This window comes from Lemur catta, chromosome X, assembly GCF_020740605.2.
Source record: "Lemur catta isolate mLemCat1 chromosome X, mLemCat1.pri, whole genome shotgun sequence".
NCBI classification, from domain to species: domain Eukaryota; kingdom Metazoa; phylum Chordata; class Mammalia; order Primates; family Lemuridae; genus Lemur; species Lemur catta.
Window position 1 is genome coordinate 13,997,283 of NC_059155.1, and position 16,434 is coordinate 14,013,716.

The window sequence follows — 16,434 nt, forward strand, 5'->3', positions numbered from 1 at the left end:
AATGTGTCTGGACAGTTTTCTAGCAGTACTTATCATACAGGTGGGTGTTGGGCAGGAACAACTTTTCCTCTACCCTCTTGGGTTCATAAGTGGGGCCCTGTAAATTAAACTAATGAAAGACAGATTAATAGGAGAAAAGGCACACAATTTTTATTAATATTTATGTGCACAGAAGTTCACAAAAAAGGAAGTGAAACTCAAAGATGTGGTTAGACTTGGGGGCCTATATCCCCTTTTAACAAAGGAAAGAGGGTTTGGGCTTCAAGGGATAATAAATTCTGGGAAAGTGATTAGAAAATATATGGGGAAACTAATGGAAGACAAGGGCTATCTTTAGTAAGGTCTGTTTATGCAGACTCATCTTGGTGCTGATTTCCCAGCTTCAATTATAAGAGTCACTCTTCTTTCCCTGGTGTGTGGGTGGGGCACCTTCCTTAAAGGGAAATTTATGCCTTGCTTTTAGGAAGATAAGGGGATGGCATAGAACTCTCTGCACCTGTTGATTGCCTTCAGCGCAAAATGATCCTTATGCAAAAGTGTCGTATTTTGGGGTGACATATTCTGATCTCCTTCAAGGATCAAGGCAAGAAAGGAATAAAAGGATGGGTAACATGTGGTAGTAGACAGGACTTCTCCTTGAGCCCATATGAGATGATCTTTGGTGCCTCCTGGGAACCACGGTGGGGCAGGTGGGTAGAGACGACAGGGAGGAAAAGATCCTGCAAAGAGAGATTAAGAGCAAAAGCCTATAAACATCGTCCATATTTGGGAGACCAAATTGACAGGACTGGGTGAAGTTTGGATGTGGCTGATCAGAGAAAGGGAAGAGTGCAAGATGGAACCAAGGTGTTTGGTTTGAGTTATTTGCAGTTCCCTCAATGGAGGTGGAGCAATATTGGGATTTATAGCCCACCATTCCAGAAGTACCATCCCAGAAGTAAGTATGCTGGATATAAAGAAGGAGCCAAACTAACAGAGATGAGGGGAACTAGGTGCAGCTCAACATAAGGGGTTGACAACCATAGTCCAAAATTTTATCCCGATTGTGTGTCAAGAATTGTGAGTTCCAGGGGCACAGCATGGAGGCATGGCTTTTCACCCACCTCACACCACAGGGTGACCTCCTTTCCCCATTATCTTCAATCTTTTCCTTTTTATAGGATCCCTCCCTCTATTATTCACATATGGCCAAATAGCTCCCATATTTAAGACAAAAAGACTTTCCTTTAACCTCATATCCTCCTCCAGCTACTCCCTTCACCATATCTCTCCATTCCCTGAAGTAGGGGTTCTCTAAGGACTTGTTTTTAGTCACTAGTTCCTCATCTCCCCACTCACTTCTTATAATCCCCTCCAGCCTGCTCTCAGTTTCAACCACTTCACCAACACTTCTCTTCTTCTGTGCTACCAACACCACTGCATATTTTTCTGTTTTGATATTGTTTGACATCTCAGCAGGACCTGACACATTTGACTACTCTCTCTTGAAGCACTCTCATATTTTGGCTTCTGTGATAGCACAAATATAGCTGCTATGGGAAGTTTGAGGGAATTTAGTTTGGATCAACATATGTAACAAGACTCTTACTCTGCTCCCCATACAAATTTTTGTATAAAAAAAAATCGTTGAGCAGCAGACCAAAACTGAGGCCCACTTGAAACCTAAGTCAGTGGCCTTCTATACTCACTATCTTAAGTATCTTCTCCTAAAGGGAGGCCATAAATGAATGGCCAATTTCAGTCCCACGCCATCCTGTAACATCCGTGGTCATAGATGAACTCTCACTATGCACCAAACACTATTCTAATCACTTTACATGCATTGACTAAGTTAAACCTCACTACAAGATTGCAGGCAAAGGACAATAGTACTCCTATGATCCCATTTTATAGTTGGGGAGGCTGACAAACATAGTTGGTAAGTGCAGAGCTAGGTTTAAAAATCCAAGTAGTCTCACATGTACTCACCATCAAATTGGTTTCACTGATCATCACCTAAGAGCACATTTAGGAATAACATTAATCGGGTGCCAGGCAGATGGGAGGGGGGAGGAGGGGATGGGTGTATACACACATAATGAGTGTGATGCGCACTGTCTGGGGGATGGACATGCTTGAAGCTCTGACTCGGGGTGGGGGCCGAGGACAATATACGTAATCTAAACTTTTGTACCCCCATAATATGCTGAAATAAAAACAAAAAACAAAACAAATCCAGGTAGTCTGACTGCAAAGCTCAGATTCTTAACTACTGTGCTATAGTATGAGAGGACGACAAGGTGAGTGTGAAAGCACCAGGCCCACCCATCACCTGTTACCCAGTCCCACGTCAGTATAGGCCAGAGAGTCAATCACTTACATGACATGACTGCAGATGATTTTTCAAAATTAACTTTTTTATTAATTTAAAAACCCAGAAATACAGTGACTACATAAATAAGTACCATATTGAGGTACATGTCCTGTGAGAAGAGTGAAAGGGTAATACTGTTACATTACTCTTACTTGTTTACATGAGTTAACTAGAAAATGGCTACAACTGCTAAATGGTGCTTATGGTCTTTGTTGTTCCAAGTGTTTATGATACAAATAAATACACAAGAAGAACCAAATCCATTCTTCTTTATTAACTACAGGCAGCTTGGCCTCTTTTCCCTATGTCCTACTCTCTACACAACACCAAACACTGGAGGGTTTCTACGCTGACTTAACACAACTCCCTAGCTCCTGCTTCTCCCAGCACGTTGGAAAGGTGTGTCCCAGCACCTGGAGGCAGAAGTCTATCTAGGGAAGCTCTCTGGGTGTTCCCTTAAGGCTGAGCTTTCAGAGAACACCTGGGTGGGAAGGCTTTGGGGTGAATCATCAAGAAGGGGAATCACCGCTTTGCTTCAGGGTCCTGTTACTGGTCTCCACACTACGGAAATGCTGCCACCTCTGGGAGGGAGGCAGCAGCTGCTTAACCCTCCCCCTCCACACACACAACAGTGTTCTGTGACCTTTCGGTCCAGGATGTCCTACCTCTCTCTTCCGAGGAGAATGTGTGTGATGGGCCGGCAAGAGGCTTGTTCCATGAAGTCTTGCCCACAAGGCCCTTGTGTCTCTTTTATGAGAACCAACTGCTTTATGCCAGGTTGCCATAAAGACTGGACATTTTTCCCTATCAGTTTCAAATACTCTAAGGAAAAAAAAAAGGTCTCTCACTTACAGTCATGGAGCAGGAAATACGGGATTTCTGGGTCCTCAATACCTCTAAGTACTCACTAGAGTTCATTCATGCCCCTCAGAGGGAACAACAAATCTATAAGGCAGGCTTGAGATCCTTGTTGTGACGTTTTCCCACAAAGATGATTTCTAAAGCCAGACCTCAGAATGGATAATTTATGCTCTGGTATTGGGCTACAAGTAGACATTTTAGGAGCGGCCTTCTCTAGAATCTTTGCTTAAATGCATGTTTGATGGATAAGGCAAGGATGATAGATACGTTTAGGATAAAGATATTTATCAGAATTCCCAGCTCCCTAAAAATGAATAATAACTCTCTTAACACACCACAGAAGTTACTGAAGACCAAGCCACTTTGTGAACAAAAAATCAACTCCTATAATTGGAGAAGAAGGAAAAATGCCCCTTTAAGAAGCTTCTACAGTTTAAAAATTTAACCTATGTTTTCTGGCTAGACAACCGTGGCCTCAAGAAAATTAGTGAGTATTGATCTATTAATTGTTGAGTTTTATTGATGTGAAAACAAAAAGATGGCCTTTTGACTTCTATCAACTCCCTTCTTCAATAATTATTTTGTCTTATATGGATTCAGTTTCTGAAAATTTTACTTAATTCTAACTTCTTTCTGTAGGCCCCACAGGTTCAGGGAGAAAAGAGAATTGGTATCATTAGGGACAAGTCATTAACTACTTCAAAGTGAATGAGGCCATGAAATGGTGTTCTTATCCTTCACCCTGCCACTGTAGTTGGTGGCTTCAACAGCCACATCAGAGATCTAGGGACAGAGCCTTCTGCTCATAATTCTATTTATTCTCCTGGGCACCAAGAACCTCCAAGCTACTTGGGAGCCAAGCAAGGGAAAGTATGGTAGGGTCTAGGCTAGCTTTGCCTCAGAATGGAGATTGTAGTTTAATGGGTGTAGGGGTGTGCATATGTATGTGTGTGTATGAGGATGAGGAATTAATTTTTTTAAAAAACACAAGATGTTCTAAAATTCAAAGGGTATAATTTCATACAAATAATTGCTCTATACTCCAGAACTCCTACTAAGCAATTCCCTTCTCTTTCTTTCATTTGAGTAACTTTCTGAATAGAAACCCTGGGGTTTTGTTTGTCTTTAACCTGTAAAGAAATGTGATTCTCCAAGAAACTAGAGCAATGTTGTGGTGTTCTATCCCTCCTCCTCCCACAAATAATTCAAGACTTTTCTAGTGTCTTTGGAGGAGATGTTCAAGGGCTGACACACCACTCCACATAAACGAGCAAGTTATGCTGTGCATGGCGTGAATAATTGACTGCTTTTGAGTTTGGGGTTTTAGGGCACTGTTGACTTAAGCAAAATAAGCCTGCAGTCCGGCTGCAGCTTGAGTTTTTTTTTGCTTTACCCTATCCAATACTGTATGTCTCGCCTAACAGTGGCCCTTTTCAGATCTCTCCAGGTACAAAACCTTGACCAAATCTTCAAGCTCTGTTCTGCACACACGACTTGAACACATCTGGCTGATCTGAGCTTCTCCTTCAGTGAATATCTTCCACTGGCCTAAAAGGCAAACACAAAGTGGCCAGGAGAGTGTAAGAGGACAGAAGAGCAAAATAGAAATAGAACCAATATCCCCCAACCTTACCACTTACTCATGGGCCCACCAAGGGATTTGAAATACCAATGTCAGGTGGTTTTAGCAAAATAGTCCCCCAAACACTTTTCTGGGGGCCAATATGGAAAATGGGCCACGAAGTTTTCATTTCAACACATAGCATTTGTAAGAATCCCAAGAGTAATACATAACTACCTCCTTAAGAGTAAAACCTAAGTATTATTCTTGGAATTTTTACAGTATTGTTAGCATCTGTAAAATGCTCCACTATCTATCTGTTTGTTAGCTATTTTGATGGCTTACTTGGCACCAGGTCAAAAAAAGGCACTTTGAAAAACAGTATGTATTGCATTACTGGGGCTTTGCTCACTCTTAGGGGCCCCAAATATTGGTTTGGGTTACTTGATTATTACTTGATTATTTACCACTATTTTCTCTATTCCTGCCACTCTTTGTCAAAACTTCTCACCTTTGCTTTCTCTTATGTCCAGGTGCTGTCTTTACACTCCCTTAGCACCCCTAAATCCCCTAGCTCCTTATAGTGTTCCATTCTCATATGCCCCATGGAATTCCTTTCCACTTTGGGTGAACTTGGCTATACTCCTTCCATTCCCTGTTATCTCTGCCCACTCTGGATACCCTCTTCAGTCTTCTTTTTATTTCTGCGCTCATGGTGCTACAACCCAGAGAACTCCTAGTCCAAGGTAAGCAAACTTAACCTAATACCTGTTTTGAACCTCTTTTCTTTCCCTAGCCACATAAAAACATGACCCTCCACTTCCTTATGGACTCGATTTCTCTGCCCCCTTTTCCCTTGGATTCCTCCCTTTTCCCTATTCTCTCTGACTCAGTGAGAAGGTAGAAGGAAAAAGAAGAAGAAGGCTTGGGCAAGGAACCAGCTTTGATTGAAGTCCTATCATGTGCCAGGCTCTGCTCAACACATTGTATACAGGAGTCAGGCCTGTTCTTCTTTGTTTCCAGGTGACCCTGCAGGATCGTATCATTACCCACTTCCTAAAGCTGCATACAGTTTGAAGCACACACAAACTACTCCATTATACTCCCCAAATCCTGTTATGGGCACAGAGTACGTCAAGATCCTCTTTCATGTCCCCTGGAGCCTAGCACAGTGCCTTGTTCACAGTAGGAACTAAAAGATGTCATTTCAAAAGTCACATCATTGACCCTGGGATCCTAGACTCTGCCTCCTTAGTTCCTTACTCACATGTAAGGACTCCCAACTCCTCCATTGGAATTCTCATACTGTCCAGTTTCTTTTCTATCAGTCCTGCAGAAGATAAACAGTTGACCTCATTGACTCTCTTTCCAGCTGCCTATTGAATAACTCTGCTCAGATGGACCTTATGCATCTTAATCTAAACATGTTCCAAGTGAAACTTTTTTTCACCAATACCTGCTTATTCTTCAGAGTTTTCCCCATTGGTGAATGGCATTACTATTCACTCAGCCTATAAAGTTGTTAATATTGGAGTCATTCCAAACTCATTTCTCTTTTTGATACTGATCTTGTTGATTTAACCTCAGAAATGTCTCACAGTGACCTCTCCTCCCCTGTCTCAATGATTTAATATACTATAATCACTTCCTAATTCAGACTATCACCAGCCCTCTCACTAGGAGTCTACCTTTCACTCCACACAGCAAGGACCTCTTAAAAACAGATCTGAATGTACTGTTCACTTGCTTAAAATCCTCCACTGGGGTTCTCTGGCCTGGAAATCAAGCCCAACTTCTTAGCATGGCAAACTAGGCTCTTCATAATCTGGCTTTATGAAAGTATGTGCTTAAGGAATTCATTTGATAGCCCAGAGACATCTTTCCAAAGCACCACTTTGACATTGCTATGCTGTTGGTAAGTTTGCAGCAACTCCCAATGCTACTTGCCTTACATCTGAACTTTTTACTGGCTTCTTCCAGGCCCTCTGACTACTTCTTACCTCCAAACTCTTCTCATCTTTCAGTGCACCCTCTGTGGCCTTTGAGATCATTCCTCACCCCCACCCACATTTCTTGTTTGCTCCTGTCTGAGTCTTCTCTTAGGCTGCACCCTCCTCCTGGACTGATTTCCTGACCTGTGACTGTTACCCAGTCACACCCTTCTCTTTCAAAACACACCTCCTCCCCGAAGCCTTCCCCGACTAAGCCCACCTGGCTCTCATCTCATTGTTCTTTGCAGATTCCCCTGAGCACTTAGTTATTTAACTCCTCAGAGCTATACTAATTCATACTGAAGACATTTTCATGTTCTGTCTCGCCCATTAGAATTCCCTGTGGATAGAAATTGTGTGCTTTTATTCCACTAGAAGTGCTCCCCACCCCACAGTGCCTAGCAGTATCTAGTCCCCAGGCTCCATCTAGTGTAGAAAGTGGGAGAGCTACAAGTATTCTTGAGTGCCTGAATGCTTTAAAGAAACATTGCCACCCAGGGCCCGTTCCCAAAGAGTCAAAGAGCTCTGATACAACATGGGAATTGATATGCATTCATTTTCTCTCTGTCTCTCATCCCCACCACCAGAAGTCATAGCCTTCCAGATTTAAGTCTCCATAAATATACTAGATCTGGAATCTTCTGAGCTTCTCCAACCTTCTTGAGAGTCTGGGCTTAGCAGTTTCCTTAAAGACATTCAGGAGGCCTTTACCTGAGGCAGCTTATACTCAGACTACATCTGGGTTTGTACTCACCGTGTCCAAGCTTTTAAGATTACATTCAGACACCCCGTTCACTAAGTCACCCAGAAGACAGGCAGAAGATCCTCTAATGTTGATACTGAGCATTGCTAATGTACATTGAGAATGCAGAGGGACTTTAGTTATGGCTATGCTACATTGGAAACTGGATGTGTTTTCCAGGGAGGAGTAAGGAGAGATATCACTTACTCAGGGTTGTCCTGGTCACCAGCTTGAAGTGATGAAGCTCCTCAAACATCCTCTTGGAGATCTTCTCAATATGGAAGTGCTGGAGAATGCCTGGGGCCAAGCACAAAGTGGGGCAGGTGGTCAGACGCTCTATCTGGAGACACCAACCCCTTTTTCTGCTTGGGCTGAGCATATCATCTCATTACTAGGGCTTAAGAGTATCGAGTTGGGCTGTGTAATGTGCTTAACCAAGAACTTGGATGGCTCAAGGGTTATAATTGACTCCATTTGTTTCCTTGGCTCACTGGCCTCCCCTTGGCTTCTCCAGGAGATGAAGATAAGGGAGATAGTGCTGCTCACCGTGGGACCCCCTCCTAGGGAAAGCCACATGGAATCAAGCGTGAGTGCTGGTTGGAGCTTCTGCAGCCAAAGGCAGTATTAGAAATTCTGTCCTAGCCCCAAATCTGGGTAGACTGTGTCCCTGCTGAACCACTGGGCTGCCCTCCTGGCTAAGCAATGAGCCAGCAGTAGGACTGCAGGCAGGTTGTTTATGTAAATGGAGAAGCCACCCCTATTCCTGAACTCACTGAAAAGCATATTTTCCGCTGGGAAATAATCATAGCTCATTTATACTTCCCTTGTAAAACATGGGGAGAGTTAAAATAGAGCAGCCCCCACAGTCTCAACCTTGGCTGAATAGCTTTTATTACAAACAGGTAAACAACTGCAAACTGCCTTGTAGTTAAGAACCAACGTTTTAGAGCCCACTTAAATGATCCGCAAGTGTTCTATTTAGATGGGGGCAAAGTAGATGAAGCCTGGGTTTTTCTCTGGCCACCAAGCACAGACCTTGTTAATCCAGCACTGTGAACAAAAAGATATTTAGATGATACACTAGCAAGTTGAAAACCAACCACACACCTCTGTGGGGTGAAAGATGTCAGGTGCCGAATAGTGGGCCCCCTGCTGGGGAACCCAACAGACCTGTGCCTAGTTCTAGGTGACCCATTAGGGACGATCTAGGGAGTTAGAAATGGAAAATAAACACTCCTAGGTATAGAGCAAAAATAAGCATGAATGAGAAACATGTATGTTCAAGCATCTTTTTTAAACAATAAGGGAGAACTCATTCTTTAGAGAAAGAAAGGCTGTGGTGAAAAGGGAGAGGAAAAAAAAGCCCCATAAATACTAGAGCAATGTTTCTCAAGTTATGGTCCAAAGTGCCACCTGCATTAAAATAACCTGGCTATTTGTTAAACATGCAAATGTTTAGACCCTACCCAAGGCCTACTGAATTTGCATCTTTGGGATGGGGCCAGGTATCTGCATTTTAAACCAGCTCCTTGAGTGATGCTGAAGCACACTAAAGTTTGTGCACTCTCGAGTCTGATGTGGGAGCCAGTAGCAAAGAGATGTGTAATATTTTCCATTTGAAATATCACCTCTACATTTGGATTCCTAGAAAAACTAACCAGACTAGATCAGCACTAATCATAAACCTACAGAATCGTTAGAATAGCTGTGGGATCACAATGAACAGAATGCGGCTTACTTTGGTAGTCACTGAGTAACCAGAAAAGGAATTGGACATCATGACTGGGGTGGTTTCTTCAGTGAGACTATTGTAATCTTCCTGAGCGCAGGGATGATGTTTTAAATTTGTCTTACCCTAGAATACACAGCACGATTCTAGGGACTCAGCTTTGCACTGAATGAATGGATTTTCATGTTTGTCGAGCTTTATATTGGAAAGAACAGTAGACTAAAGTTCTGTAGTCTGCAACTCTGGCCACACATTAGAGTCACCTGCGGAGCCTTAAGAAAAAATGCTGATGCTCAAGCCCCACCTCAGACCAACTAATCAGAATCTCTGGGGGCAGGGCCCAGACATTTCATATTTTCTTTTAAAAACCCAAGACTCTCCCTGATGACTCTGATATGCAGCCAGGGTTGAGAACCACTTATCCACCTTTAGGTGGTATGAGAAAGACAACCTTGGGAACCCCAAGAGTCAATCTTTAGCACAGACCATGGTTAAATTTGAAAGGCCATAATGCCAACTGTGTTAGACATGTGTCAGTTTCTAAGTCATCAGGAAAACTCTGACCCAGAGGAATAGGTTGAAGCAAAATTAAGGTGAATATTACCTTCCTTCTCTGTGTCCCCCTCACAATGACTAAATGAATGCTGTCTTGCTTACCCTTTCGAATGGTCCAGACGTGGACCTCTACCTGAGGTGGTCTTTCAGTCTCCAGTGCTATTTTTCTGGTAGTTTCTCCATCCTCCATAAATACAGACTCATACACAGGCATCGTTTCTTCTCCACAAAAGTAGCCTTTGCTGTCAAAGCTTTGGCCTGGAAGTTCTTCTGGAATCAGGAAGCAAGTAGAGTTTTGTCATGATTTTCTACAATCAGAAGTGAACTTCTGCATTTATCAGTCTCACTGTTTATAACATCTCACACTTATCAAAAGTGGACAATTGACAAGAACATTCCACCAGAGATAGAAATTCTATTCCTATTTCATTAGCTCAGCTTAGGTTGCCCCTGTAAACACCACTAAATCACAAAGGAGCATATAATTGTTGATTGAAGCCCATGCGTTGACAGAATCCACAGTCTTGTAGAACACTGGCCCCCTACCACCATCACTGAGAAGTAGACTTTCATGAGAAGGAAAAATGTAGCCAGGTACAAATCTCTTAGGCACTTAAGGGAACACAGGATTTTCCATACTGGGTCAGGATAATGTTCTGTCCACCCCAGTGTTGCCAAGAGAGGCCCAGGGAATGGGCTGACAAAGGGCCTTAGTTAACTTCCCTGACATCATTTAGGTATACTTAGAAAACATTCATGACACTCATTTATGTGCATATACTTGCCCAAAGGATCTATCCAAATTGGCTTGACATTTCTGAATGCTCTTTGATTTGTTTGTAAGGGGAACGATAATGCTGGATCAACACCAGTGCCAAAACCTAGATGTCAGATTAGTCATATGTATGCAATGCCAAATGAACGGTTGGGAGACACAAAAAACTGGTTAAATCCCTCAACTATGGATCATTTAATGTGTAAACTAAACTGTTGAATTGCAGCTTCCAGGCACAAAGGTACTACCCCCTAATACTCCCCATTCTGCTCCAGCCTCCCCTTTCCTTAGCCCTCTACCAAAAAAAAGTTTCTCTTGGTTAGTTATCAGTGAGTTAAGTTTCTTTGCTGGCCTTGTAATCAGCACCCTCTTCAGCTGCATACTTAAAGTGCACATTCAAATCAGGAACAACAAAGAGAAGCCTTGGACACCCTGAAAACTTTGAATATGTGCAGAAGCCATCTGTAAGAATATCTGAATCATTGTGGATGAAACCATTGAATGTCGAGTGCTTTGGATCTGTGACTCTAATTAGGGAGACTCACTGTTAGCCAATCAGACACATTTGGAATAGAAGTTGTAATCAAATTGCTATTGCATGTCTCTTGCTGACCTGATTAGCTTTCCCACCCCCATCACCATTTGGCACTGTAAGTACAAAACCAAATTCTTCTCTTGATGATTCCAGATTGGATTACTCAATTTGTGGATTATCCTAGAATTAAGCTTCCTTTCTCCTTTTGTCCTTCTGTTTTAGCTATTTAATTATTCAGTGGGCCAGTCTTTTTGGTGATGTTAGGTAATTATGGGGTTGTGTACTAGCACTTTTCAAATGGGTGGAGGCAGGGAAGTCACTGAGTGTACAGGGAATTCTATGTATTCAATTATCACTTTTAGAATGAGAGCTGAGTTCACTTGTTAAACTCTGGTCACCAGCTTAATATTCGTTACAGCTATAAACAGTTTATGAAATCCATGATGGCAATGGGAGTATATAATATGCTAAAAGGTCTCCCAGTAGCCTAAACAGTCATCCTGCTCCACCCTCCCACCAAGAGCTTAATTTACTGGACCAGAGGGGTCTACAAACAACAAAACCCATTATTGACTCAACCCTGGCTGCCACGAGAAAATACTAAGAAAAGCAAAGTTTGTCTTTAGAACTACCTACTCGGCAACATCCTCCACTTTCTACACTCTCCACCTCAAGGTACTTTCTAATCACTCCATGTTCACATACTCTCATTTTCTTTTGGGGAAGCATGCCACGTTTGAAGTCATTTCTGGTCATTTATACTTTCCATGATAATGCTCCTGCCCTGAGCCCTCTAGAACTAAGAAATGGAGAAACCATTCCTTATGGAAATAGTGATGACTGATAAAGATGTATTATCCCAGCCCAGCAAATTTTTAAGTTTTAACAGGAGATTTTATGCCATAACCCAAAAGGAGTGTAATTATGGGAATTCTAGGTATTGGGGTGATACAGTGGGTGTGAGATGTGAGCCAGCGAACCTTCAGGAAGTGGAAGCCTCATCCAACCCTGTAGGTGGCCACTGATACGCAAGACAAGGCCAGCCTCTACAAGAGCAAAGGGAAGAGAGAGAGGCAAAACTCACATCCTTTATTTTTGCCCTCCTTTGCTACTGTAGGAGCCTGCAATCATTTGTTACAATGAAACTTTTGGCTGGATTATTAGTGAATTTGATTTATCTCTTTTCCCTTATCAACACAACTGAATTTACTGCTCTTTTTTGCTTCTATCTTCTTCCCTCCTCACTCCCTTGTTCCTATTTCTCTGTGTTGTGTGTCATTTTTTTAAGAGGCCAGTGATATCATGATCATCCCATTTCTCACCCCTTCACATCATTCAGGACGCTACTCAAATACCGGTTATTTATTTAATTTCCAGAGGTTTCCCTGACCATTCTTTCAAAAGTGCTTCCTGCTACCTCCCTACCCGCTTCACTATCTCTTGATCCAGTTTGCTTTCTCTTCACAGTACCCGTCACAATCTAAAATTACCTTATTGATTTGGGTTCACTGTCTTTCTTCTCCACTAGAATGTAAGGACTATGCCAACAAGTAGCCTTTGTCTGTCTTGTTCATCTCTCTATCCTCAGTGTCTTGCACACACACAGTAGGCATTTAATAAATATTTCCAGATTGAATGCACGAACGAGTACATACTCCCTGATGCTCTGCAGTTGCTGAGTACCTGGAGCAGGTGCCCTGGGCTATGTAGATAATGCCTCTTAGGCAATGTGACTAGCAGGAGTGGTTCAACATGCAGAAACTCATGTCTGGCCCACTGAGAGACAGATACACAGAATGGGACAGAAGCTCTTTCCTTCCATGTTGATCAATTAATCTATCTCCTCATACTGGAGTAGGGTGGGAAAGCAGATAAAGCAGCTCTTCCAGAGAAATTGATTTAGTCAATCAGATTGTAACATACTGCCAAATGGGATGCTGGAATGCAGTTTTCTAAATGATAACTTTTATTATTTTTATACTTATAAAATTAACACATGTTTACTACTGAAAATTTAGAAAATACAAATAAGCCAAAAAATAAATAAAAATTACCTATAATCAGTCTCCCAAATAAGGTCACTATTAATATTCTGCCATATGCTCTTCCAGTCTTTTTTTTTTTTTGGCCTTAATGTATATAAGCATTTCCTTTTTTAACAACAAAGTGGGATCATTATATACACATTTTTGAGCTTGCTCTTTTTGCTTCAAATATATTGCAAATATCTTTCTGTGACATTAAATCTTGGTGATTTTAATGATTTTTAATGGCTGTATTAATATTCTGCAGTACAGATATACCATAATTTATATAACCATTCCCATATTGGTGGATTTTCAGACTGCTTCCAATTCTTCACTATTGTAAACAACACTGTGGCAAAAATCCTTGTTTGTGTGTCTTTGTGTATGTCTCTGATTACTGTCTTATGATTCTGAAGGGTGGAATTATTTAGCCAAATGTTTTAATAAACATTACCAACCTGAGAGGGCAATTATTTAAAAGGCAATGCCTGTTGTGTGTCCTGCTCTCATAACTTTTTTATTCTTTTACTTTTTATTTGAATTGCCTGCATCAATAAAATGCTAATCATACAATGAAATGGGATTTGGTCTGAAGGTCTGAGATTCAGATCAGAATGGGTAGTTTAGTCAACTATCAGTTTTTGTCTGAAATGATCTTGTTGCATTACTTTTTAAACTACAGGTATTAGACCCCTGAAGGAAGAGAATATTGTGCTGGTAGAACTGCCACTAAGTGACAGTAAGAGATTTGGGGATCTAGTGAGATCACAGACTTGGAAGTCATAATATGTCATTATGGCTGAGAGGCCCCAGTGTCCATATAATCCTTAGAAAGTGCTCTCTCCCTATCTGTAATCAATACATTTCCTCATAAATTTTAATGCCCCAGTTCTCGACTCCATATCAGGTGGCTCCTGTCCTTCCCATCCACACCCTGCCCTGTGTTTATTCTGGATGATGGGGTTGTCACACTGAGGAGTATTTTGTTTGTGCCATAAATTAGGGCTTCTTAAACTTTAATGTGCCTTAGAATTACCTGAGGATCTTGTTGAAATGCAGATTCTGATGCAGAAGGTTGGGACAGGGGCCTGAGATTCAGCATTTTTAACTAGCTCTAGATGTTGCTGGTCCATGAACCACACTTGGAGTAGCAAGAACATAAACACCCTGGGCCTACAGTAGTGGTTCCCAAACTTTTCTGCACATTAATATCACCTGGGGATCTTTTAAAAAAACTCCAGAGCTCAGGCCACAACTCAAATCAATTAAATCATAATCTCTGGGGATGGGACACAGGTAGTTATAGAAGCTCTCTGGGAGCTCCCAATGTGCAGGCAAGTTTGGGACCCACTGGTCTACATGAAAATGCTCAATAAACACACTCTGTCAACTCCAGTACTATGGACTATATTTTTATGTAGCTCATGTTTTAAAACCACCATTTAAATAATTAATTTGCCTTTTTAAATCCGTCGACATTCTGTACTGGCCTAGAAAAGAGAATAGGCTGGAAGTGACCCGAGTTCTAGGCCTTGGTTTTATTATCAATTAGTTGCATGACTCTGGACAAGTCACTTTATGCACTTCAGTTTTCTTATCTTCAGAAGAGAACTAACAATATAATCATAGGATTTTAGTGTAGAAGGGAGCTTAGAGATCAATTGTTTCAAACTTTTAATTGTACAAGTAAGGCTGATGAGGCCCAGAGTAGATATGGCACATTTTCAAGTCATGCAACAACTTAGATTTGGACCAGAACCCAGTCTCCTTTGACTATAACTCTCATCTTGTCTCAAAAGTGTAATGGATGTGATTGTGCTTTGATGAGTTAAATGCTAATGTAAATGAAAGGTGTTACTGTTCTTCTTAATAATCACAATAACCTAAATTCTCTACTATGTAGAAAAGCACAGAGAAGTTCAGCACTTAGGGCTCATGGGAAGTATTGGTAGACACAAGCAAATCCCTAGTATACTTCTGAGTAGTAAATTTCTTCCAAGCAACCATCTTTTTGGTCTTTCAAGAAAGGAGAGAATGAAGTCCATCATTATTAGAAGTATTATCATTATAATTATATAACAGATTGATTGTGTTTCTGATGCTCAAAGAAAGTTGAGAAGGACTATGTGAGGATTTCAGTCAAACAAAGGCAGAGCCTCCAACCAACGCACCTTTTGCCTTTTTACCTGGACACACCTTGCAGCACTTCCCATCTATTTTTTGAGGATACTTGCAGGGGTATCGATTGGGGCAGTGGATTTTCTTACACTCTTGCTTGGTGACATTACAAGTGCACAGCACACACTCCACAATGCCAAATGCCCGGAGGTTTGGGTGCCAGGACTCGCCATGGGAATAGGTCTTTCCATTGGAAACACATACTGGAAGAGAACACAGAAATGAAAACTAAAAGCTAAGGAGCTAAAATGGGTCTCTATGCTCAAAACCCAAGCCCCATACGAACTCCCTAACATATCAAGTATCTTTTGTTCTTGTCATGGTCATGGAGATACATTTACAGGGCAGTCTCTGTGACCAAAAAACAGCCTGGGCCACATTCTACTGTCAGCAGCTCCCTAGATTCTTTAGCAGTGGCCTTTGGATGCTCACAAATGGCCTGACACATAGTAGGCAGTTCATAAATATTTTTTTAAAATGGAGGAATGAATAAACGCATGAAAGCAGAGTTCTATCTGTCCTGAGCATCTGATAAGAAATCTCTAGTATAAATGTAGTATTAATATCTGCAGTTCTATGGAAGGTTTCTATGGCCCTAGTTGATGTGCTACTAAGCATGAAAATTTCCTAGAGATTTTTGCTTTCCAGGGAGGCTAGATGCAAAACCTACTGCTCTTCCTAAAGGGCGAGTTTCTTCCAGATCCTGAAGCAAATCCATTCAGAATGTTCAATGCTGTGAGAGTCTGATCTACCAACATATACGGGTGTGGAACTTAGTTGTGTGGGCCTACTCCCTGGTGTGGGAAGGAAAATGCTAAGATGAGGTTGAGAGGGAAAGGACCAATGCCTCCTAGGTAACTTGTGAAGGGATAGCCTTGTATGCCTTTAATCTTCAGGCAATTTCCTCAGTCTCCCTCCTCACAGTGGCTGTAGAGATTTGGCTACAGGTAAATCACTGCCTGCTCCACTGATATCCTTTGGCAGTCTGACCTTTGTTGAGTGGGAAGTGAAGTCACTGGCTTCATGTTTTCTGAGGAGCCTTGAAAGAGCAAGCATTTGGGCTACAGGCCAAGTGGCCTATAAAGGGAAGGGGCCACAGGAACATCCTTCCATGCAAATCAACCCAA

At 41.7% G+C, this 16,434-nt stretch overlaps 1 protein-coding gene across 4 annotated transcripts in view; it reads right to left on the reverse strand.

Moving 5' to 3' along the window:
• Positions 1–2,375: 2,375 nt before the first annotated feature.
• Positions 2,376–16,434, reverse strand: part of CHRDL1 (chordin like 1) — a 112,653-nt gene continuing 98,594 nt past the window's right edge. For 2 of the 4 annotated variants that reach the window (XM_045538142.1, XM_045538141.1), the window contains exons 9-12: positions 15,316–15,510; positions 9,895–10,062; positions 7,716–7,805; positions 2,376–4,762 (exon numbers count right to left, since the gene is read on the reverse strand). In XM_045538142.1, the coding sequence (XP_045394098.1) occupies positions 4,632–4,762; positions 7,716–7,805; positions 9,895–10,062; positions 15,316–15,510 (584 nt within the window). In that variant the 3' untranslated portion in view covers positions 2,376–4,631. Of the gene's footprint in view, positions 4,763–7,715; positions 7,806–9,894; positions 10,063–15,300; positions 15,511–16,434 lie in introns of all 4 variants that reach the window. The other 2 variants (XM_045538140.1, XM_045538139.1) reach the window with 1 other exon arrangement.